General features: G+C 41.8%; 1 protein-coding gene across 2 annotated transcripts; it reads left to right on the forward strand.

Moving 5' to 3' along the window:
* The first annotated feature begins 236 nt into the window (after positions 1–236).
* LOC127420094 (protein FAM131C-like) lies at positions 237–22,804 on the forward strand. 2 transcript variants are annotated; one of them, XM_051662081.1, is made up of 6 exons: positions 237–482; positions 3,040–3,110; positions 3,885–3,975; positions 19,188–19,496; positions 20,217–20,315; positions 22,511–22,804. In XM_051662081.1, the coding sequence occupies exons 1-6, from the start codon at positions 446–448 to the stop codon at positions 22,777–22,779; spliced, it is 876 nt and encodes a 291-aa protein (XP_051518041.1). In that variant the 5' UTR covers positions 237–445; the 3' UTR covers positions 22,780–22,804. The 2 variants fall into 2 exon arrangements, with proteins under 2 accessions (XP_051518041.1, XP_051518043.1); XM_051662083.1 differs by having other exon boundaries at positions 19,263–19,496.
* The last annotated feature ends 1,811 nt before the right edge of the window (positions 22,805–24,615 follow it).

The following is a 24,615-nucleotide window of genomic DNA, read 5'->3' on the forward strand; positions in this document are numbered from 1 at the left end:
CTTTATAACGTCAATAAAAGGTTGCAATTTCAGTATGCAGGGAGTGTGGAAGTCATGAGGCAGAGGTAGAAAATAAGAGAAGAAGGGGGAGGAGAAGAGAGGGGTTTAGGGGAGGGATTCAATGCAGGCAGTCACTATGCTGTTTTTCCCACTTATTCTCTCTCTCTTATCCTCGCCTCACTTCCATCCCCACTAGTGAAACAGTGCTTCAGTGTTTCAGATAGACACAACACAGCTGGTTTTCTCCTGAACCAGTTGTGTTCCTTCTATCTTTTCCCCACCTCTATTATCTACTTGGTTTCCTCTGCCTCTGCCTGTTCCATATCCCCTTCTTTCCAGCACTCTCTCTCTCTCTCTCTCTCTCTCTCTCTCTCTCTGTCTGTAGCTAATTTTTCCCCGTTGCCCCACTCTCAGTCAGCATGGTGAACAGATAACTGCTAAGCTGATGAACATGGGCTCCTGCCTCTGCAAAGGTCACCAAGGTCAGTCTCTTCGTGATTGTCTCTGAGTTTATCTGTCTCAATCTTGTCTGAGTCTTGTTCTCTGTCCGTCCTGTGTCCATCAGCCTACTTGCTGGTCCGTCCAGCACTCCCTCTATCTCTTTATCCACCTGTCTGTCCATTTCCATCAAGGAGAGCATTACCATAATAAGTCCTTAATGCATGGAGTAAAATCACAATAAAATATTTACATATATATATATATTATTATTATTATTATTTTTTTATTTATTTTCTTTATGCAAAATTAGCATATGTATTTTTATATTGTTGTGACTGAAATTAAGTACAGTGTTGATGTGCAGCTTTGGAGTTGTATGATACTGATCAGATAAAAAATAAATAAATAAACAAATTTGGGCAGCAATGGGAAATTGATGCTACAATATTGCTTCTTGTAAATGTGTACTGCATTCCAGATTATATAATGATTGTTCTGCTAGACTGATGGATTTGCTTCTATCAGTTATTTTGGCACAAACATTTTGGAACATCTTTAGATTTTAATTGATGCAGAAGTAGCAGACTAGATTCTGAGAAGATCAGAAATAACTTCTCTAAGTTTCTTAGAGAACCCAACCCAGTCTTAAAGGAATAGTTCACCCAAAAATAAAGATTATGTCATAATTTACTCACCCTCATGTTGTTTCAAACCCGTATGACCTATTCTCTCTTCCGTGGAACTTAAAAGGAGATTTTAGGCAGATTGTTAGCCTCAGTCACCATTCACTTTTATTATATGGAAAAAACATCCAATGAAAGTGAATAGCGACTGAGGGAGAGAGATGTAGTGATTGTTATATTGTGGAATTTAAGGCTCTGAGACAGTTCAATCTGGGTGAAGAAAAGATGTAGAGTCACAGAGTATTTACAAATGGAGTTCAAGGTGTCCTCCAAGGAAATGGCAAGCAGCGGGGTTGCAGTGAAGTGGAAGATTTGTAAATCCCAGGAAGCGAGCATGCAGTGTTTGTTTGTCTGAGCTTCATAGGAAGGTACAAAGTTCAGGGACACCGTAGCTAAGGTGGAGCATCACGTGCTAAATGCCAGGGTCAAAACTGATGTATAATGCATTTGTGAGATGGATGTTTCACGCTGATGAATGGGAGGTGGGTTGTAGTGGGGAAGACATGCACGACGTGTGAATTTGTAAAGGTCACACATTGTCAGTTGAGACCTATTAACAAATTGTCCATTCAATAACACACTGGTGGGGTCCAGAGGCTCCACAGGTCGAGATTAGCTGTCCTCTTTAAGGTCTCGCCTCAATGAGATGCGGCCGGTGACGAAAATGTACTCTCGCACACTGGGGATCCCCAGAGAGGTGTTGGCAAGACAATCTCTTGTTGCCATGGAAATGTGGGAGCAACAGCAGTGAGTCCTATCCATCCACTCCACTCCAACTCAGAGAGGCACAAACTTTTTTTTGTGTGTGTTGTGTTGTGATTTGCAAAGTTAGAGTGCCTATAACTCCAGAAGTAATACATTTATCTTTATATCCTTTTAAATAAAAAACATTCAAATCCAGACTGAAAACTCATCTGTTAAGCTGTGCATTTATTGACTGAGCACTTTGCTGCACTTACTGATTGCACTGCATCATTTTATTTCTGTATTCTTTCCTATTCTTTCCTTCATTTTAATCATTTATGCTTTTTTTAAATGTATTTTATTACTTTTTATTCTTATTTCTGTTCTTAATTGTTTAAAAAATTATATCTTGTATTTTCTTTATAATTTTTTATGTATAGCACTTGGAATTGACATTGTGTATGAAATGTGCTATACAAATAAACTTGCCTTGCCTAAATTCCAGTTTAAAAAACTTTTTCATACTAAAGGAATATTCTGGGTTCAGTTGTTCAAGTTGTTATGTGATAGAATCGCTTACTAACCTTTTCTGTGTAAAGTTATAGCCAATTTTACAACTTAGTTGCCATGATGATGTAATGCCAAGAAACCCTAAAACCCTAAAATGACTGTAAAAATTATGATTTAAACAAATTTACAGCTCAAATACTACATGAGCTTTAACAGAATAATTAATGTGTGCTTTTATAAAATTATAAATTTAAAATACCTGCCTTTAAACCCTCCAAAAATTGGCCCCATTCCCTTCCATTGTATTAATATTCTTTAAGGTCATTTACGATTAAATCCCAGAGGCTTTCAGTGTGGCTCCATGTGAAAAATTTACACATATTCAGTGATCAAAAACCAAATGTGGGTCACATGGTATGAAGCTAGTTTTTCTTGTCCAACAAAACAAAGGTCTGAAGTACAAATAATGTTTATTTACATTAAATTATTATTTCACAAGACTCAGAAATAATGGGACAAACTAAATTTTAAGAATACTTTGCAAATTTATGTTGACTTTTCAATTTCAATTTTCACAAATCAATTTTTACAGTATGTTGATATTATTATATGTAAAGGAAAAACTGTATTAAAATGCAAAATAGAAATTGTTTCTCAAGAGGTCTCAGACATTTAAACCACTCTGAATTTATAAATTTTAGCAGCATATTTGTTTCTACAGAGCTTCAAAATGGCCAGCTACACCCCATGGAAGAGCTTCAGTCCTATGCTGAGGGACAGCCCATTTTCAAGGTGTGTGCATGTCTTTTTCACAAAGCCAGAGTCAATAGTGGGAGTGTTACAACACAGACCTCATAACATAAAACCAAATGTATAGGCCACTTTGTAATCATGTTAGTACTTTTTTTTTTTCTCCCCTTTTCAGCATGCCCAATTTGCAATGCACTCTAAGTCCTCGTGGTGGTGTAGTGACTCGCCTCAATCCAGGTGGCAGAGGACAAATCTCAGTTGCCTCTGTGTCTAAGACCTTCAATCCATGCATTTTATCACATGGCTTGTTGAGCGCGTGTGGAGGCTTCATTCTATTCTCCGCTGCATCCACGCACAACTCACCTCGCGCCCCACCGAGAGCGAGAACCACATTATAGCAACCACAAGGAGGTTACCCCATGTGATTCTACCCTCCCTAGGGACTGGGCCAATTTGGTTGCTTAGGAGATCTGGCTGAAGTTACTCAGCACACCCTGGATTCGAACTGGCGACTCCAGGGGTGGTAGTCAGCGTCTTTACTTGCTGAGCTACCCAGGCCCCAATCATGTTAGTACTTAAAACAAAATGCCTGTCATTCAGTATTCTCCCTGTGACAGTCTATGAAGATATTTAAATTTTAGATTACACAGGAGTGCTTTCACCCAAACTAGATGTGTACAATCTAGGAAAAGCATCTTGTTAGGTGTTATCAGCACCTATGATTCACTCTGTTGCGTGGAAATGTGATATTTTGTCAGGTTTTATTTGGTATGTCAAGCTGTCATATTTATTTTCTCTTTTGTCATTTTCATTTAGGATAACCAACAGTCCTACAATGGCAGCATGTCAGATAAAAGGAGCAGCAGTGGGTATGACATTGGAGAACTGGCTACGTCCTCCCTACTGGGTGAGGAACACAAAGTGCATGTCAGACACACTGTGCGTTGTTTGCTATGTTTTTATTATCATTCAGAATTATTCATCTGAATCAGAAGAGCAGTCAGCCTCTGCCAAATCATGCTAATGTAATTTCCCTCTGCCTGCATATCTCAATTATGAACCTCTCTCTCTATCTCACTCTCTCTCTCAAGATTCAAGATTCAAATAGCTTTATTGGCATGGTAAAAGAAAAGTTTTACATTGCCAAAGCATAGTAACATTAAATATACATACATATACATTTACACACATATACATGCAGTTAAAGAAAACAATCTAAAAATACAATAAAATAAAATAAAGGAATAGTAAAAATGCATAAATAAAAACAGTTTGTTATGCTATGTTTTCCATTTTATGCTCGTGGAACAGTGTTTCAGTTGTTGTTCTGGTAGAGGTCCTGTTCCACTGGTTGTCCTTTTGTCATGGCAGGACTTGACATATCTTGACATAGCCAGGTTTGAGCTTGCTGGTGTTTCTCCAAGTAGGTATGAAAGTTTGTCCTTGTGATGTATCCAATTAAAGTCTTTGTGATGGGTTGTGAAATGGGGACAAATGTTTTCCTAATTTGTGCATAACTAGGGCATGTTGTTAAAAAGTGTTGCTTCTGTCCAATGTTTTAGATATTTTTATTTTCGTGGATGTGGAACTATAGAGATCAAGATAGAATTCTTTAAAAGCATTATAAATATCAATGGCCAAGGTAAAAATTTCACCACCAGCAGATTTCACTGAGGGAATGGTAGGAAAAAGCTTTGTCCCCCGACTCAAAATATGACTGTCTTGCTCTAAAAAACAAAAACACCACCTTCTGCAACAGAATAGTATTATATCTGTATTTCAATCGGGTCAATTCTCTGAGGCCATCAGATGACATTCGGCGCTTCAGTTCTGTCTCAGTACTTTATATATATATAAATCTATTCTAGACTAAATCTTATGGACTGATGGAGAAAATGTATAGTCCCTAACAGATGGGTTCAAAAGTCTCCAAATATCTGTAAGCCAAGATTTTTACACATCCTGTGACGCGCCAATGTTGCTCTAGGGGGCTTACACACTTTTGCTTCACTATGATCAAGGACTGAATCCATCAATATATTAAAGTCTCCTCCCAGTATTATATCATGAGGTGTGCTAGCGGCTTGCAACATCCCTTCAAGATCTATAAAAAAAGCCCAGATCATCAGCGTTAGGTGCATAAATATTAGCCAAAATCAACATTTGCCCCTGAATTTCTGCTAAAACAATAATTACTCTTCCTAATTTATCTTTAATCTGTTTGAGACATTTGAATTGTAGATGTTTACTTATCAATGTAATGACTCCTCTGCTCTTACTTGAGCCAGCACTAAAGAAAACATGTCCACCCCATATCTTCCCAAATTTGTCAGCTTCCTGCAGAGAAAGATGCGTTTCTTGAAGAAACACAATATCATATTTCTTATGTTTAAGAAAAGAAATAACCTTCCTTCTTTTTTATGGGGTGCCCCAACCCATTCACATTCTATGTGGAGAGAGAGAATCCACTCATATTTACACTGACATTTTGACATGTTAGAAAAAATAGATTTTGTGTCAAAAATAAAATTATAAATACCACATTCCCCATTAGTGCTACAATCAAACCACAAACTTCCCCCCAAACCAAAAAAACAGAAAAAAAAAAAATGCGTGCATTAACCCTGTGCACGACAGCGCCAGCTGTCGTCCATCCCTCTAAACTCAAACAGTCCATGCATGCCTACGAGAGTCCCCGCGACAAACTTGCCATTGGATTGCTCAAGTCCGGTGCTTCTATACAAATCTTGCGAGACAGAATTACATAACAGAATATAATCTATAAAACAAACTCCAGCCAATAGGCAGAACAAATACAAAGAATGTATAGATTCATTCACAAAACTGTATCAAAGGAATGTTCCTCCACAAAACAAGCTTCAACTGCTAGCGGAACCAGCACACACACACACACACAAAAAGGCTGTTCAGTTTCACTCAAACAAATGTTCAGTGAGACGGCTGTTCATGAGTGCAGCAGATGACCTAATCCTTCCAATGTCCTGCAAAAAATACTCCACAAAACAAACTCCAGCCAATAGGAGGTACAAGCACAAAGAACGAGCAGATTCATTCATAAATGTCCCAAAGAAGTGTTATTCCACAAAACAAACTCCAGCCGTTAGGCGGAACCAGCACAAAAAGAAACAAAGAAGGTGCCCAGCTTCCTCGGATGGTCAAGTGTATGTTCAGTGAGACAAGCTCACTTGGGAGGCAATGTGAGAAACACACCATGACTTCCTCAGTCCATTGATTTTAAGAAAGACATTGCTTGTTGTGGGCATGTAAATATTTTGCAGCCATCCTTAGTATCTATTCTCAATTTGGCCGGAAACATCAGTGCAAAAGCAATCCTCTGTCAATGCAAGAGATTCTTGAAGGAGTGTTACTACACAAAACAAACTCCAGCCGCTAGGTGGAACCAACACAAAAAGAAATAAAATGGTGCCCAGTTTCTTCAGAAAGTTGAGTGTATGTTTAGCGAGACAACCTCACTTGGGGGCCACATAAGAAACACCAAATAGCTTACTCACCCCATTGTCTCTATGAAAGACAATGCTTGTTGTGGGCATGTAAATATTTTGCGGCCATCCTTAGTATCTATTCTCAGTTTGGCCGGAATCATCAGTGCAAAAGTGATCTTCCATTGATGTAAGAGTTCTTGCATTCCTTGAATCTATCACGTTTCTCTCTTGTTGAATTCGCAAAGACTGGGAAAAAGAAAATGCTGTGGTTCTTCCAAGAATGCCTTCCTTTACTCTTCACCTCACGTAACACAAGATCTTTATCGGATGATCTCAGAAATTTGGCCAGAATTGATCGGGCCTGTCTCCCTCAGCGGATCGCTGAGCCAGGACCCTGTGAGCTCGCTCGATTTCCAGCTTATGGCCTGCTATGTCGAGCAGACTCGGAAAGAGCCCATCCAGGAATTCCACCATATTCTGACCCTCTGCTCCTTTGGGAATTCCAACAATTCGGACATTATTCCGCCGGTAATGATTTACCATATCCTCCAACTTTTCCCAGATGCACTCCAGATCCGCCCTGGTCGCTAGCGGATTAGCAGCTAATTCCCTCTCTGATGACGCCAGATAATCGATCCATTTCTCGACATCCGCCACTTTGTAACCATCTCAGTGAATTTCGGCTCCATGGCCGTGATCAATCGACGTATTGCAGCAAGATCCTCCAAGTCAGTAAAGACCTCAGTCAGCATTGACGACACATTCAACAATTGTCGCCAAATCTCTTTCACCTCTCCAGCCAAATCGACTCCCTAGCTCGAGGCCTCTGGAGGGGCATCAGCCTGAGCACGTAAGTGTCTTTTAATGTCTCCAAAGCCCGAGGATTTTAATTTCTTTGACATGTTGTCTTCCTAGAACAGTTATGGATCAGTGTGTATCAAATCTCACCGGTTTATGACACAAAAAATATCAAAACTAGCAAAGTGCACAGAGCTCACCATTTTCACGTCTGAACCTCGCAAGGCATCACGTGACTCCCATATGTTGGGTTTTGGTGTGTCTTCTGTGGGTGTTGTGGGGTTGATTGATTCACAGACTGGCTGTGAGTTTGTGGAATGGTTTGAAGGGTTTTGGCTGGGTTGTGACTCTGAGGTCTGGGGGCTGTGGTCAGAGTGGGGAGTGTCCTGCACCACTGGTTCCTCTGGTGAGGTGAACTCTGTGCAGTTAGACCCTGTTTCCTGCCTCAGTTCTCTCATCTCCTCCCTCAGAGCTGTCAGCTGAACCCAGTGGCTTTCAGTCTGCTGTAAGAGTTGGGTTTCCAGTGCTGCTAGCTGGACCTTTAGGCTCTCCTTCCCTTGCCGGAGCTCACTCACTTCGGTTTGTAGTGTGGGCAGTTCTCTCCTGAGTTCGTCTCTCTCTCTGTACTTGACTGTAGGGTTGTTGCTGTGCTGGAATGTGCTTTGGGCTGTGTGGAGAGGGATGGTCAACTCTCTGAGTTGGACCAGCTCTCCTCCAGTGCTGTGAATCTATCCCTCATGTTAGAGCAATAGCAGTTTGAATGGGTGTCTTTAGTTTGTTCAGTGCTGGGGATATCTCTGTGCTCTGTGCCAAGTGATCGTCTGTGGTTGAGGTGGAAGCAGGGATACTATCTGACTCCTCTGTGGTGAGGTGCTGGTCACAGGTAGTGTGCTCCTGCTGTGCTCTTTTTTTGATCTTGAGGAAGTTTTTTTCAAAGAGCCCATGGATGCTTTTCACCACAACTATCCCTGTTGTTTTGTATATGTTGACATTAATAGTTGCTGTGTCTTCCTCATTTTTTTATTTTTAGCAAGAAAACCCCACAAATTCCTTTTCTTTCAATGAGGAGAGGTGTGAAAGTCCAAAATCTGGACTCAAGATGGTGCTGAGTATGGCTGCTGCGTTGCAAGCTCCAACACAACATTGTAGTGTTTTGTTTGTTTTGTTTACAATTCTTATGTTTTTGTATTGGATGTTGTCTGCCTTATTGTCTACGACAGACAAACACTTTTGGACATTGGTTCAGCAATTACACACCGTAAACCGGACTTCAAATTCCTCAATGCCGACCCGCTGTTTACAAACACACCAGCAGAGCCCTTTGTCTGGGCTGCCCGGCCGTGGAAACGCAGGAGGAAAAGGGGAAACAGAGCCGGCGTTCTCATCAGAGTAAGACATCATGCAAATCGACCCCCGCTACCCAGTATTCTACTGGCAAATGTTCAGTTTCTGGATAACAAGCTCTGCGAGCTGAAAGCGCGGATCTCTTTCCAATGAGAGACGAGGAACTGCTGCATTATCTGCCTAACAGAAACTTGGATGTCTACTGAGATTCCAGATTCAGCCATTGAACATCCGTGCGCCGAGTGGACAGAGTGAAAGACCTCTCAGGTAAAAGCAGAGGTGGTGGTGTATGTTTTATGATCAACAAATCCTGGTGTGATCAGAGGAACGTACATTCTATCAAGTCTTTCTGCTCTCCTGATCTGGAATTTCTCATGCTTCTGTGTCGACCATTCTGGCTACCGAGGGAATTCACAGCGGTCATAATCACTGCTGTGTACATCCCGTCACAAGCCAACACAGACTGGGCACTCAAGGAACTGTACAGGATTATAAGCAAGCAGGAAACTACGCACCCTGAGGCCACGTTCATTGTGACTGGGGACTTTAATAAAGCCAGTTTCAAATCAGTAGCACCAAAATACCACCAACACATTAGTTTTAACATACAATGGGACCGGGTTTTGGACCATTGCTACTCTCCCTTCCGGGATGGCTACAAATCCCTCCCCCGCCCACCATTTGGCAAATTGGACCACTCTTCCATTCTGCTTCTGCCAGCTTACAGGCAGAAACTGAAACAGGAAGCACCCAACCTCAGAACGATCCAGTGCTGGTCGGACCAATCAGACTCTACGCTACAAGACTGTTTTGATCACGCGGACTGGGAGATGTTCCGGTCCGCCTCTGATGATGACATCGAGCTTTACGCTATCAGCGTAACGTGTTTCAGAAAGTGTGTAGAGGACGTCGTTCCGACCAGAACAATACAGATCTATCCGAACCATAAACCTTGGATTAATAGCGATGTTCGCACGGCACTTGATGCGCGGACATCCGCTTTTAATTCCGGGAACATGGAGGAGCATAAACAAGCCAGTTATGCCCTCCGAAAAACTATCAAAACAGCAAAACGCCAGTACAGGAGCAAGATTGAAGGACAGTTCAACACCACCAACTCTAGAAGCATGTGGCAGGGAATTAACATCATCACGGACTTTAAAGGGAATAAAAACTCTGCCGTGAACACCGCTGCCTCTCTCCCGGATGAGCTAAATACTTTTTATGCTCGTTTCGAGGGAAATAACACCACCCTCGTGGAGAGAGCTCTCGCAGCCGAAGCTACAGAGGTTAGTTCACTCTCCGTCTCTGTAGCAGATGTAACCTGATCCTTCCGACGGGTGAATATCCGCAAAGCCGCGGGTCCAGATGGCATTCTGGGCCGCGTCATCAGAGCGTGCACGAACCAACTGTCTGGTGTTTTTACGGACATTTTCAACCTTTCCCTCTCTTTGTCTGTAGTCCCCACATGCTTTAAAATGTCCACCATTGTGCCTGTTCCAAAGCAATCCAAAATAACTTGCTTAAATGACTGGCATCCTGTTGCTCTGACCCCCATCATCAGCAAATGCTTTGAGAAACTAATCAGAGATTACATCTGCTCTGTGCTGCCTCCCTCACTAGACCCATTGCAGTTTGCTTACCGCAACAACCGCTCCACTGATGATGCCGTTGCATCTACAATACACACTGCTCTCTCCCACCTGGAAAAAAGAACACTTATGTGAGAATGTTGTTTGTAGACTACAGCTCAGCATTCAACACCATAGTGCCCTCCAAGCTTGATAAGAAACTCCGACCGAGCTCTGGGCTTAAACAGCTCGCTGTGCAGCTGGATCCTGGACTTCCTGTCAAGCAGACACCAGGTGGTTAGAATAGGCAGCAACATCTCCTCATCACTAACCCTCAGACTACAGAGAGGAGGTGCACACTCTGACACACTGGTGTCAGGAGCACAACCTCTCCCTCAACGTCAGTAAGACAAAGGAGCTTGTGGTGGACTTCAGGAGAAGAGACAGAGAACACAGTCCCATCACCATCAATGGAGCACCAGTGGAGAGAGTCAGCAGCTTCAAGTTCCTGGGTGTCCACATCACTGAGGAACTAACATGGTCCATCCACACTGAAGCCATTGTGAAGAAGGCTCATCAGTGCCTCTTCTTCCTGAGAGGAAGTTTGGAATGAACCGCCACATCCTCACACGGTTCAACACCTGCACTGTAGAGAGCATCCTGACTGGCTTCATCTCCTCCTGGTACGGCAATAGAACCGCCCACAACCGCAAAGCACTGCAAAGGGTGGTGCGAACTGCCAGACCACCATCGGAGGTGAGCTTCCCTCCCTCCAGGACATATATACAAGGCGGTGTGTGAAAAAAGCTCAGAGGATCATCAGAGACTCCAGCCACCCGAGCCATGGGCTGCTCTCACTGCTACCATCAGGCAGGCGGTATCGCAGCATCAGGACACGCACCAGCCGACTTCATGACAGCTTCTTCCCCCAAGCAATCAGACTTTTGAACTCTTGATCTCCCACGATCAAAATACATCAGCACTGCACTTTATTACTCTTACGCTTATATCTCACACCGGACTGTCATAAATTATATTATTATTATATTATATTCTCTCTTAACAACACACTGGCAACTTACTATCAACCGACAGCCTGAATGTCAATTCAGTTCAATACAACCTACTGTACATTCTATATATACTATATATACTTTTTTATTGTATAATGTGTATTCTATATTGTGTGTATTGTATACTGTACATTGTATGTTATTATTTGTATATTGTGTTGTGTGTAATTATGTGTATATTAGATTTTAAATTGTGTTGTAAATCTGATGTTTATTGTAAATTGATGTTTATGTCTCATCACTGTCACGACTACTATGTTGCTCGGAACTGCACCCAAGAATTTCACACACTATTGCACTTGTGTATATGGTTGTGTAACAGTAAAAGTGATTTGATTTGATTTGATTTTGATTTGAAATTATGGCCTTGTGCCATGCATGGGGCTTGTTGGTGTAAAAGATCAGGTTGCTGGTGCTGCCATCCTTATGGAGGTCTGTAAACAAAGTTTCTGGGTTTTATGTCAGTCCCTTTTTTTGTAAACTTTCCGTGCTGTTTCATTTGAAGCTTCTTTTGGGTAATTCAGAGGAATGGCCTCCACACAATAGGGTTTTGTGGGCTGAGTGTTATGGGCTATTAGCACCTGTGCTGAGGCTGTGGCTCATCTCTGCTTTTGTTTTGGCCCAGACTTTTTCACACTTACATTTTCACACCTCCAAGATGTATGCAGGGTGGTCTGGCAAGCAGGTAAGCATTGGTAGCTCCAGTAACTCTATTGTTTATTTTAGGCAGTAAAACTTCTGTCTTTTTTAAGGTTTTTTAAGTTTTTTTGTTGTGGTTTTTGAAGAACACACTTGGATAGAATTATTTGGAGGGTACTCACTTTGGTAACTGTCCCTTTGGTCTTTTGGTTTGTTTCTAGTGCAGGGTTGTTGTAAGTCATTTGGTGTCCTTTTGCAGATAGATTATCCCAAAAATCCAAGTTAAATATACAGAATATTAATCCAAGTGGTAATTATGTTGATGATTGAATGCTTGTATACTGTATATCTCCTTGAAAAATATCCAAGATAGTCCAGGTTAATTCAACATTAAGTAGTAGATTTGCAGGAGCTCAGGAGTGCATGTTTTCTCTCTCTCTCTCTCTCTCTCTCTCTCTCTCTCTCAATCAAATCAATCAAATCAAATCACTTTATTGTCACACAGCCATATACACAAGTGCAATGGTGTGTGAAATTCTTGGGTGCAGTTCCGATCAACATAGCAGTCGTGACAGTGATGAGACATATACCAATTTACAATAACATCATATTAACACAACACAATTTAAACATCTGTTATACACATAATTACACTCAATAACATATATAAATACAAATAATAACATACACTGTACAGTATACAATACGCTGTTTTTTTATTTTTTATTTTACCATATAGATACACATTATTCAATAAAAATTAAAAAAAAAGTATATAAAAAATAAAAAAAAATAAATTAAAAAAAATATATATAGAATGTACAGTATTGTACTGTATTGACATTCAGGCTGTCGGTTGATAGTCAGTTGTTAAGAGAGAACATAATATAATAATAATATAATTTATAATAGTCCGGTGTGAGATATAAGAGTAAGGGTAATAAAGTGCAGTGCTGATGTATTTTGATCGTGGGAGATCAAGAGTTCAGAAGTCTGATTGCTTGGGGGAAGAAGCTATCATGAAGTCGGCTGGTGCGGGTCCTGATGCTGCGATACCGCCTACCTGATGGTAGCAGTGAGAACACCCCATGGCTCGGGTGGCTGGAGTCTCTGATGATCCTCCGAGCTTTTTTCACACACCGCCTTGTATATATTTCCTGGAGGGAGGGAAGCTCACCTCTGATGATGTGTCTGGCAGTTCGCACCACCCTTTGCAGTGCTTTGCGGTTGTGGGCAGTGCTATTGCCATACCAGGCGGAGATACAGCCAGTCAGGATGCTCTCTACAGTGCAGGTGTAGAACCGTGTGAGGATGTGGCGGTTCATTCCAAACTTCCTCAGCCGTCTCAGGAAGAAGAGACGCTGGTGAGCCTTCTTCACAATGACTTCAGTGTGGACGGACCATGTGAGTTCCTCAGTGATGTGGACACCCAGGAACTTGAAGCTGCTGACTCTCTCCACTGGTGCTCCATTGATGGTGATGGGACTGTGTTCTCTGTCTTTTCTTCTGAAGTCCACCACAAGCTCCTTTGTCTTACTGACGTTGAGGGAGAGGTTGTGCTCCTGACACCAGTGTGTCAGAGTGTGCACCTCCTCTCTGTAGGCTGTTTCATCATTGTCAGTGATCAGACCTACCACCATCGTGTCATCAGCAAACTTAATGATGGCATTGGAGCTATGTGTTGCCACAGAGTCATGTGTGTACAAGGAATACAGTAGTGGGCTGAGAACACAGCCCTGCGGGGCTCCAGTGTTGAGGGTTAGTGATGAGGAGATGTTGCTGCCTATTCTAACCACCTGGCGTCTGCTTGACAGGAAGTCCAGGATCCAGCTGCACAGCGAGCTGTTTAAGCCCAGAGCCCGGAGTTTCTCATCTAGCTTGGAGGGCACTATGGTGTTGAATGCTGAGCTGTAGTCTACAAACAGCATTCTCACATAAGTGTTCTTTTTTTCCAGGTGGGAGAGAGCAGTGTGTATTGTGGATGCAATGGCACCATCAGTGGAGCGGTTGTTGCGGTAAGCAAACTGCAGCGGGTCAAGATTGAGTGGCAATACAGAGCAGATGTAATCTCTGATTAGTCTCTCAAAACATTTGCTGATGATGGGGGTCAGAGCAACAGGACACCAGTCATTTAAACAAGTTATTTTTGATTGTTTTGGTACAGGCATAATGGTGGATGTTTTAAAGCATGTGGGGACTACAGACAAAGAGAGGGAAAGGTTGGAAATGTCCGTAAAAACACCAGCCAGCTGGTTCGCGCACGATCTGATGACGCGGCCCGGAATGCCGTCTGGGCCCGCGGCTTTGCGGATATTCACCCGTCGGAAGGATCGGGTTCCATCCGCTACAGAGACGGAGAGTGAACTAACCTCTGTAGCTTCAGCCGCGAGAGCTCTCTCCGCGAGGGCGGTGTTATTTCCCTCGAAACGAGCATAAAAAGTATTTAGCTCATCCGGTAGAGAGGCAGCGGTGTTCATGGCGGAGTTTTTATTCCCTTTAAAGTCCGTGATGATGTTAATTCCCTGCCACATGCTTCTAGAGTTGGTGGTGTTAAACTGTCCTTCAATCTTGCTCCTGTACTGGCGTTTTGCTGTTTTGATAGTTTTTCGGAGGGCATAACTGGCTTGTTTATGCTCCTCCGCGTTCCCGGAATTAAAAGCGGAGGTCCGCACGTTAAGTGCCGCGCGAACATCGCTATTGATCCACGGCTTCTGATTCGGATAGATTCGTACAGTTCTGGTCGGAATCACTTCCTCTATGCACGTTCTGATGAAACACATTACGCTATCAGCGTAAAGCTCGATGTCGTCATCAGAGGCGGACCGGAACATCTCCCAGTCCGTGTGATCAAAACAGTCTTGTAGCATAGAGTCTGATTGGTCCGACCAGCACTGGATCGTTCTGAGGGTGGGTGCTTCCTGTTTCAATTTCTGCCTGTAAGCGGGCAGAAGCAGAATGGAAGAGTGGTCCGATTTGCCAAATGGTGGGCGGGGGAGGGATTTGTAGCCATCCCGGAACGGAGAGTAGCAATGATCCAAAACCCAGTCCCCTCGTGTGTTGAAACTAATGTGCTGGTGATATTTTGGTGCGACTGATTTTAAACTGGCTTTATTAAAGTCCCCGGTCACAATGAATGCGGCCTCATGGTGCGCGGTTTCCTGCTCACTTATACTCCCATACAGTTCCTTGAGTGCCCGGTCTGTGTCGGCTTGTGGCGGGATGTACACAGCTGTGATAATGACCGCTGTGAATTCCCTCGGTAGCCAGAATGGTCGACACAGAAGCATAAGAAATTCCAGATCAGGAGAACAGAAAGACTTGATGGAATGTACGTTCCTCTGATCACACCAGGATTTGTTGATCATAAAACATACACCACCTCCTCTAGTTTTACCTGAGAGGTCTTTCGCTCTGTCCGCTCGGTGCACAGAGAACCCCGCGGGTTCAATGGCTGAGTCTGGAATCTCCGCAGACATCCAGGTTTCTGTTAGGCAGATAATACAGCAGTCCCTCGTCTCTCGTTGGAAATAGATCCGCGCTTTCAGCTCGCAGAGCTTGTTATCCAGAGACTGAACATTTACCAGTAGAATAGTGGGTAGCGGGGGTCGATTTGCGCGGCGTCTTACTCTGATGAGAACGCCGGCTCTGTTTCCCCTTTTCCTCCTGCGTTTCCGCGGCCGTGCTGCCCAGACAAAGGGCTCCGCTTGCGTGTTTGTAAACAGCGGGTCGGCATTGAGGAATGTGAAGTCCGGTTTACGGTGTGTAATTGCTGAACCAATGTCCAAAAGTGTCTGTCTGTAGTAGACAATAAGGCAGACAACATCCAAGACAAAAAACATAAGAATTGTGAACAAAACAAACAAAACATTGCTATGTTGTGTCGGAGCTCGCAACGCAGCAGCCATACTCGGCGCCATCTTGAGTCCACTTGAGTCCACTCTCTCTCTCTCTCTCTCTCTCTCTCTCTCTCTCTCTCTCTCTCTCTCTCTCCCTGTCTCTCTTTACAGTGCCTCTTATGGCACTTTTCCACTGCACATTATGGTTCGACTCGACTCGACTCTGCTCGCTTTACTTTTCTGAGCTTGCTTTTCCACTGCAGTTTAGTGCCGAAGCAACATGGGTGGGATTATAGGCTGATCATCATAGTTGCGCCGTCTCTACTGCCGTGACATCATCTTAAACGCGACACAAACATTACTGACCATAAACAATAACACGACCGTCAGCTGTTAGCTACTAGCTGATTGTGCTGCATAAAGCAGTTGTTGCATGGTGATTTTACACAAGTGTAACAGTTAAATTGGCCTGGTTGTTTCAGAAGCAAGCTTTCCAGTAGCTGGTCAACTAAATAAACTGAATCTTTCAGGCAGAATATAGAGTTAATGTAACAAAACATACCATCCTCCATCGTGGACTCCAACAACACCGTGGCTGAGTCCAGGGCACTCTCCCTCCCATTGCTCGCCAGTCTATTGCCATAGATAGCGTCCATTTGGTCGAACCACTTCCACTTTCTTCTGTTTGAACCACTCCGGCTGTTGTGGTCCTCGATGGTTCTGTAGTCACTTAAGTTTTTTTTACTTTTCCCTACACCGTTGATAGGTCCGGTGGTAGCCGTGTGCAGCCAACAGCTGAGACACTTCCTGAAAGACTTTTTCGTTTCACATCGTTTCGTTCGTCACTAATGAGAGGAACATCTGCACCTCGTTTATTGACCACGGCGTGGTTTTGCGCACAGCCATTTCTTTTTACAATTCGCATGAACAAATGATACTGCTATCGCTGTTGCTAACTTTAAAACTAGCGGGTTGATGTCCCGTGTCGCAAATCCAGTGACGCTGGTAGTGACGATTCTCTCTGACCAATCAGTGATCTTCAGGGTTTTGACGTCACATCTAGTATCGGTTCGGCTCACTTGGAAACTCGACCAAGGTAGTACTAAAAAAAGTACCAGGTACCAGGTACTATCCACAGTGGAAAACCCCCAAAAAGCAAACAGTTGAGCCGAGTCGAGCTGTACCGTCCAGTGGAAAAGCCCCATTAGCCAACTGTTTACTTGTCATCTAATTTGATTGACTTCTTTTCTTCAGGCACACCCTCTTTAGGAAGTTAATTACAGAGACTAATAATGTGTTGTGTTTTTAAGCTTTTTCCAAAGAAAACTTTTTGTGTAGTGCAGTCAGCAGCCAATAAATATGTATAAGGAATGACTGACAAATCTCTGATTGACCAAAATGTTACATTTTTATAAAATAAAAAATTAGTTTTAAATAAATTAAATGCTTGGGGAAAAAGACTAAAAACATGTGTCATGATGAGAGCAAAGCATTGCCACATCCAGTAATAGATTATTATAAAGCCTTATATGGGCAGTTCACCAAACAATAAAAAATATGTCATCATTTACTCACCCTCATGTTGTTCTAAACTGGTATGACATCTGTGGAACAGAAAAGGAGATGTTAGGTAGAATGTTATGGACTAAAAACCTCAGTTTTAGGATGAGTAAATGATAACATAATATTAATTTTTGGATCTGGAACTAACCCTGTAAACAATGTAACTTGCAGATGGCATGCCCTTGAGATATTCCAGTTTTAATACAAGTTAAGATTATTTTAAAGCATTTTTGGCATAATGTTGATTACCAGAAAAATTGATTTAGACTCGTCCCACCAAAAGCAAAAATCTTGGTTATATTGTGGCACTTACAGTGGAAGTGAATGGGGCCAATCCGTAAACGTAAAAATACTCAGTTTCAAAAGTATAGCAACATGACATAAACAATATGCATGTTATATGCATGATTTTAGTGAGATAAAATTGCGTACTAAACTTTTTTGTGTAGTTATATCTAATTTTGCAACTTTATTGCCATGACAACGTAAAGCCGTGACCCCTAACACCCTAAAACAACCATAAAAATTTTGTTTTAAACAACTTTACGGCTCAAATAATTAAAAAGCTTTAACAGAAGAATTAATGTAAGTGCTTTTGTAAAATTATAAACTTCACATTTCTGCCTTTAAACCCTCCAAAAATTGGCCCCATTCACTTCCATTGTAAGTGCCTCACTGTAACCTCGATTTTTCCTTTTTTTAAAGAAAAGGAAGGACGAGTCGAAATAAATTAGTAATTAGTGATCTAGTAATCATCATAGGCCCTATTTTAAGAGCACTAGCGCTAAGTGCAGCGCTATAAAAGTCATACATGCAATGTCAATGGGCATGGCCATAAAGTTTTGGTATTTTCACGCAAGCATGTGCTAAGTCTAGGAGCAAGTGTGTTAGGCAAAACTGCGCTCGCAAAGCATATTTCTATGATAGTGACACGCTGCTTTTATATGCATGGAAAATGTGGTTCTCGTCAGGATTTGGATTTACACCGTTAAATTATAGGTGTAATGGCTAGTATTAACAGTGATTGTATCGGAACGCACTTCAATTCTACCAGTTGATTTTGATTTAGAAACATTTTATTCATTTATTGAAACACGAAAAAATTAAACCAAAAATATTTCTAAATTCAAATTACACTTCAAACAAAACAAAAATATAATCAAAATAACAAAGTGGTCAAAACAATCATACCAAGTCAAAACATATAACTATCTCCAACTTCTTCCACCAGCCCCTTTTGCAGTGACTTAAAAATCACTTCACGACAAAAGGTGGAAAAATACCAATACAAATACGTTTGTAGTGCGTAGTGCTGTGCATTGTGCACTCACAATAAATAGGGCCCTATGCCACAAATGCTGCAGATTGAGCTTAACTTGTATTGAACCCGGAATATTCCTTTAAAGGGATCAACCAAAAATTAATGTTCGGTAATCATTTACTCATCCTTGTGTAGCTCCAAGCCAGAATTACTTACTTTCTTCTGTGGAGCACGGAAGAAGATGCTGCGCAGAATGTTAGTCTCAGTCACCATTCACCATTCTCTGTGAATAGCAACTGAGGCTAACGTACCTACCGTCTCACTTTGTATTCCACGAAGGTAGGAAAATCAAGTTTGGAAAAACATGAAGGTGAGTAAATTACAAAATTTTCATGTTTGTTTGAACTATCCCTTTAATTTGCTTATGACATAGGCAGTGTCCTCTTTGCTTTGACACTCATTTTAAAAAGCTGTGCAGTCTTTAATAACTTGGAGAGAATAAGCTCTTTGTCCCTTTTTCCCCTGACAATTTATCCTGTCTTTAATGTTCTCACTTTTTCCCTTCTTTAGCCTCACCTCTTCACCTCCTTTCCTTTCCTTTCCTTCCCTTTTCTGCACCCATTTTAATCCCTCCAATCTCCTCAGGACTGCTGGCCACAATTAAGGACCACATCACCAAACCCACTGCGATGGCCCAGGGCCGGGTTGCCCACCTGATTGAGTGGAAGAGTTGGGGAGGGGAGGCAACGTCTGGAGGGGGTCAGTGTGGCTGGACTCGAGATGGAGGGGGCTGGGGAGGTTTAGGAGCAGCACTGCAGGAGGACGAGCAACTTTACTCCCACCTCACTGATGAAATAAAGGAAGCACGATTTGCTGCGGGTGAGACACCGTTTGTAAATTTACCACATGACTGCCAATGCTTGTATGGTACATTCAATTTATACAGCACATTACAATTTGCCTGAAAATAGCACAGATACTCAATCCAATGCAGCAACTTTACAACATATAACAGTATGTAATATAGTATTACCAGTAGTAGTATGCAAGTAGTAGTGCTTGCCACAGTAACCCTCAGTATGAACAATAGTAATAGTGATGCTTGCCTTTAAAGCCAGAGCTACCACTCAGAACACTTAAAGAACTGCATAGCAACACCCTGGTACCCATCCACAATACCAAAGCATCATAGCAATCCATCCATCCATCTATTGAGAATGTTCCTGTAGCTCAACTAGCAGAGCATAGCACTAGCAATGTCATGGGTTCAATTCCCAGCAAACAAACACTGATTAAAATGTATACCTTGAATACACCGTCAGTCTCTTTGGATAAAAGTGTCTGCCAAATGCATCAATGAAAATAATAGGGACTTTTAATCTGAAGTTGAAACCAGTGTGTGAGCAGTAGATGTCTGTTGTGAGTAGAGCTGACAGTCTATTTGGTAATTTCATTGTCTTGAATTTCATTTAAATGTGTCTCCTTTTTTGTAAAATGTGAATGAGAAAAACAGAGAAGGTTGAAATGCAGTGCACATTTCTTTGAGGCAATTACATGGTACTCTATATGTGACCTTTATTTTCTTCCTGCCTCTTACAGGTGTCGCAGAGCAGTTTGCACTGGCTGAGGCAGCAATGAATGCCTGGTCCACACAGGACATTGAAAATCAAACCACAGCCAGCACAATCCCATTACAAGGTAATGATACCCTACCATTATATCAACCAAACAGCATCAACTCGAAATTGCAACTCCCCGACAGATCTAACCATGCTGAAATGAATAGCTCTGTTGGTCAGCAGTATAGGATTTTGTGAATGCTGATATGCTGGACACCAGCATGGGCTGCTGATTCCTGCTGAAAAAACTGTTTAAACCAGCCTAAGGTGGTTTGCTGATCTTAGCTGTTTTAAGCTGGTTTTGCCAGCCTCCCAGGCTTTCCAAAGTGGTCTTCAGCTGGTGGTCTCCCAGCATGATCAGCTGACAAAAGCCATTTAAATTCAGCAAAACTGATTGGCCTAACCATCATGGACAGTCTTGGGGACCAACTCCTGATAAGGTTGGTTTAAACTGTTTTTTTCATGACCAGCCTGCTTAATCATAGGCAACTATCCTTAAGGCCCTGATATACTTCATACAAAATCGAAGAACAGATGGGTGTGATGTAATTTAGAACAAAATCTGGCATTAGTTTCAGTGGTTCGTAACAGCTCGCAAGTGCAAACTTTTAGGAAAACTTCTTACTGGCTGCTTAACACCTTCTTACTGCCATTGGTCCACGTCATGAGTAGATGTGACCTGAAACTCAACCTACTTTGAGGCCGATTCTGTTTACGTTGTTCAATCAGTCAAGATCAGTCAACATGAACACACCGGCGTGCAGAGTTATTAGCGAGCTCGTGCAAATTTACCTACATCTGTATAATCGTTCGCATGGAGACATTTTCCAAGAACATGTCATGCAACCTTTTTTTATTTAATTATGCTACAAAAGGAATCAAATCTACTCAAATACTCTCAGGTGCCCATTCACTTGTGTGCCTTCTGCAGCAAAACTCATTCACACATCTGCCCAAAGTAAGGTATTTCTATCATCATTCTTTTGTCTTTATTTTGCCCATTAACACTTTTATACACTCATCTTTGCAATAGTATCAGTGTCATCATAAATTAAAATAACAGTGTAATCTGCACATTATGGACGCATATAGTGTGTTAGCACATTAGCTCATGATTTCAGAATGTAAACAAGACAAATTAAAAATTTTCTACTGCATATATATTATTTAAATCATCATCAAGGGGTTAAAACAGCTTCTTTTACTGACCTTATGTGAATTCTATAAAGTAACTGATAACACATTTTAATGTCACATTAGTTAAGGTTTTACATGTAGGGTCCTCATATTAAAATGCTCCTCTAAATGCCTCCCACAGCGGTGTGGTGTGTGTCTGAATGTTAGCAAACAGTATACCATTGCTCGACTGTTTCAAACTTCTTTTGACCCCTGAACGAAGAATGAAGAAGAACTGCTCCAGAAGTATATCAGAGCCTTTAAACTTCTAAACCAACAAGACCATATTAAGCCAGCGCCACACTAGATAATTTTCCCAGCGATTTTCAGGTGTAAGCTCTATTTACTTAATCGCTGGCCAGTAGGCGAGAGACGGAGGGCGCATTAGTGTCTGCAACAGGAGGTCGTTAATCTCTGCTGCGTTAAATGTTCCAGCACCTGGAAAATTTTCTGTCACTGTTATTTTGGTGAGCTCCACATCACAGTGGATCAGAGAAAGTCGGGGGGGGGGTCGTTATGTCTGTCACCCCCCCCCCCACCATTTTGTATCGAAAAATACCTCCAACTGAAGAGAGCGAGATCTCAGCAAAACAGTCACCCTCAGTCAAAATCTAGTTTTTTGAGTATGCTAGTGAGGCGCCGGCTTTAGTTGACCATCTTAACCAGCAAGAAACAGCTATGGCTATTGCCATGCTGGTTCACCAACAACACCAGCACTAACCAGTATAAACCAGCCTGAATGGAAATCCATGCTGGACTATTTTGGAAATTATTTCAATACCTATCAAAATGATCTTAATCATAATATTCTGACAGAGATGTGGAGTATAGCCACAATAATGTATTTTTTTTTAAAAATAAGTCTCAAATTCATGAGTCTTACAGCTGGGCGCATGAATAAATGACTGGGGGGAAAGAAATCTTTATATTAACAATATGTCGGGGACAGGATGACTCGTTGGTTCGAGCACATCAGAGGTCTATATTGAGTTTGGACTAATGGGCTTATTCATTTGCGATACAGTTCTCATTCTATCAGTCTTTTTGTGCTCCAGGTTTTTTTTAACTTCTGCTCTCGCAATGATGATGTCTTCACAGATCCTGAGGGCCTCTATCTCTCTCAGTTCCTCTTGGATGGAGGCAGTCTGGGTGTTCCTCAGCACCTATACAGGATGCACATGGATGCTAATGCTGACACCAGCTCCCTGGCAACTTCTCAGCGTCCTCCGTCCCATTCCCCCAGTCATTTTCACTCTCCACTGGACATACAGCATCCTCAAATGGAGCAGAGAATCACGCCATCGGAAGAGTCCATACGACATGCAGACAGCATTTCGCTGTCAGAGGATGAGGTTTTTTACAACTAAGATATTGACTGCTGGTGACACAACCGAGGACAATAAGTGGCAGCATTTTTGTCTATCAGTTGTGTTTGCTGATGTGGGAGAGCCGGTGTGAAGTTACATCTGAAGGGGTTATCAGTTTACTGATAAAGCACGTAATAGCCACCACGAGCCTCTTCAACAAGCAGTGAATGCCGGGATCGTTGTACACACGGACATGTTACTTCCATATCACATAGCCTTTTTGCCAATGAAAGCATCCCCATTTTCGGTAATGACGATTATAACTCAACAGGGTCAAACCAACTGTATCTGGAAAAAGGTACAAGGTCATCGCCAATCCAGGGCCAAAAGACAAATGAATGCATAAATGCTTCTGAAATTACACCTTGCTTGACAGTAGGTTGGTCAAGACCACAATGCCCTTTCACCTTGAACTGAGTGCTTGCAAGTAAATACCTTTTTTGAGCAACCTTTCAGACTGCTCAGATCAAAAAGAAGCTTATTAGCACTATAGACTGAAGAAAAGACAGCCGAAATAAAAATGTGCTTTCATCTCCCAGATATGGCACAGACATTTTCCTGGTGCATTTCCTCCAGGAACAGTTAGATGAGATTACATGGTGTGAGAACTCTCGTGTGGAGGTTGAAAGTGGCTTACGTCTTTGAAAAATGCTGCAGTCAATAATAATTTGGATGGCAAGATTTTTGATGTTACTAAATGTTTCCATGGAGATTTCAAGTGTAAAAATGTCTAACACAACAAATTACTGGATGTATCCTGAAGAGTGTAATGTGCACCACTAACATCACCAAACGGAACTGTGAAAAATAATTATTGTTTTCAGGCTGAACACTCCCCCTACATGCCATTGGTTGGACACACAGCTGCTTTAAACTCACGTTATTGGTTGAGCCAATGTTGATGTGTCAGGCTGGTTGGAATGCTCAAACAAACAGAGCAAAGTTTTGATAGCGCCACAGAGCCACATTGTTTACAATTTTCGGTGAAATCAACCTACAAATGGCTTACTTATAGTTTTCTCTGCATATTAAGCTGGAATATTAATTATTTTAACACTGAAAAAAACAAACACTTCAGCTTTTTAAAAAAAGTTACAGTTGCCACAGACTTATACACTGCTTCAAAAGTGTTACCTCAGCTGCCTTTGAGTAACTTGCCTCCATATTGTGTTAATTATTGTGTCAACCTGTTCTACTTGTGCAAAGTTATTTCTATGTATAAATTATGATTTAATCATTACAATATCTCAAATCTATATTGCAGCAGAAAATGCTTGCTAACAAGAGAATTCTTGTGTGTTCGTGCAAGGGTTCTGCTGGAGACAAAAGAGGTGGAAAAACAATCGTCTGCCTTGTCTCCGTAATTAGCCTTATTCACACTCCACTAATAAAGAGAGATGATGGAGAGAGAGAGTAAGATAGTTAGAGAGGCAGAGGAGGAATAAGAGATGGTGGGGATTATAGTAAATGCAGAGGCAGTAGAGGAAGAAAGAGAAAACAGAGGGAGGAAGAGCAGGGGTGTTTGAAGTTGGTATGGTCAAGTGTCATCATGCTCCAGGGTCTTTTAATAGAAGTTTACACAGTGTGATCCTTGTGTGCAGTGTCAGATAATGTGTGTGGCTGCTTTTGTGCTCCGGGAGAGGTTTGGAGTAGGAGTTAATTGTGTAGATAAAGGCTCTGGGGTGGTGAGCTGAATTAAAATGATGTTTGTAACTGGAATTCAATTTCAACAAAGTATTAAAGAATACAGTGAGAATTTAAATGAATTCTTATAAAATATTTTTTTTGTAGAAAAAAAAAGCAGTGGGTGTTTAAAGCATACAAGGAATAATTGCA

This window comes from Myxocyprinus asiaticus, chromosome 29, assembly GCF_019703515.2.
Source record: "Myxocyprinus asiaticus isolate MX2 ecotype Aquarium Trade chromosome 29, UBuf_Myxa_2, whole genome shotgun sequence".
Classification (NCBI taxonomy): domain Eukaryota; kingdom Metazoa; phylum Chordata; class Actinopteri; order Cypriniformes; family Catostomidae; genus Myxocyprinus; species Myxocyprinus asiaticus.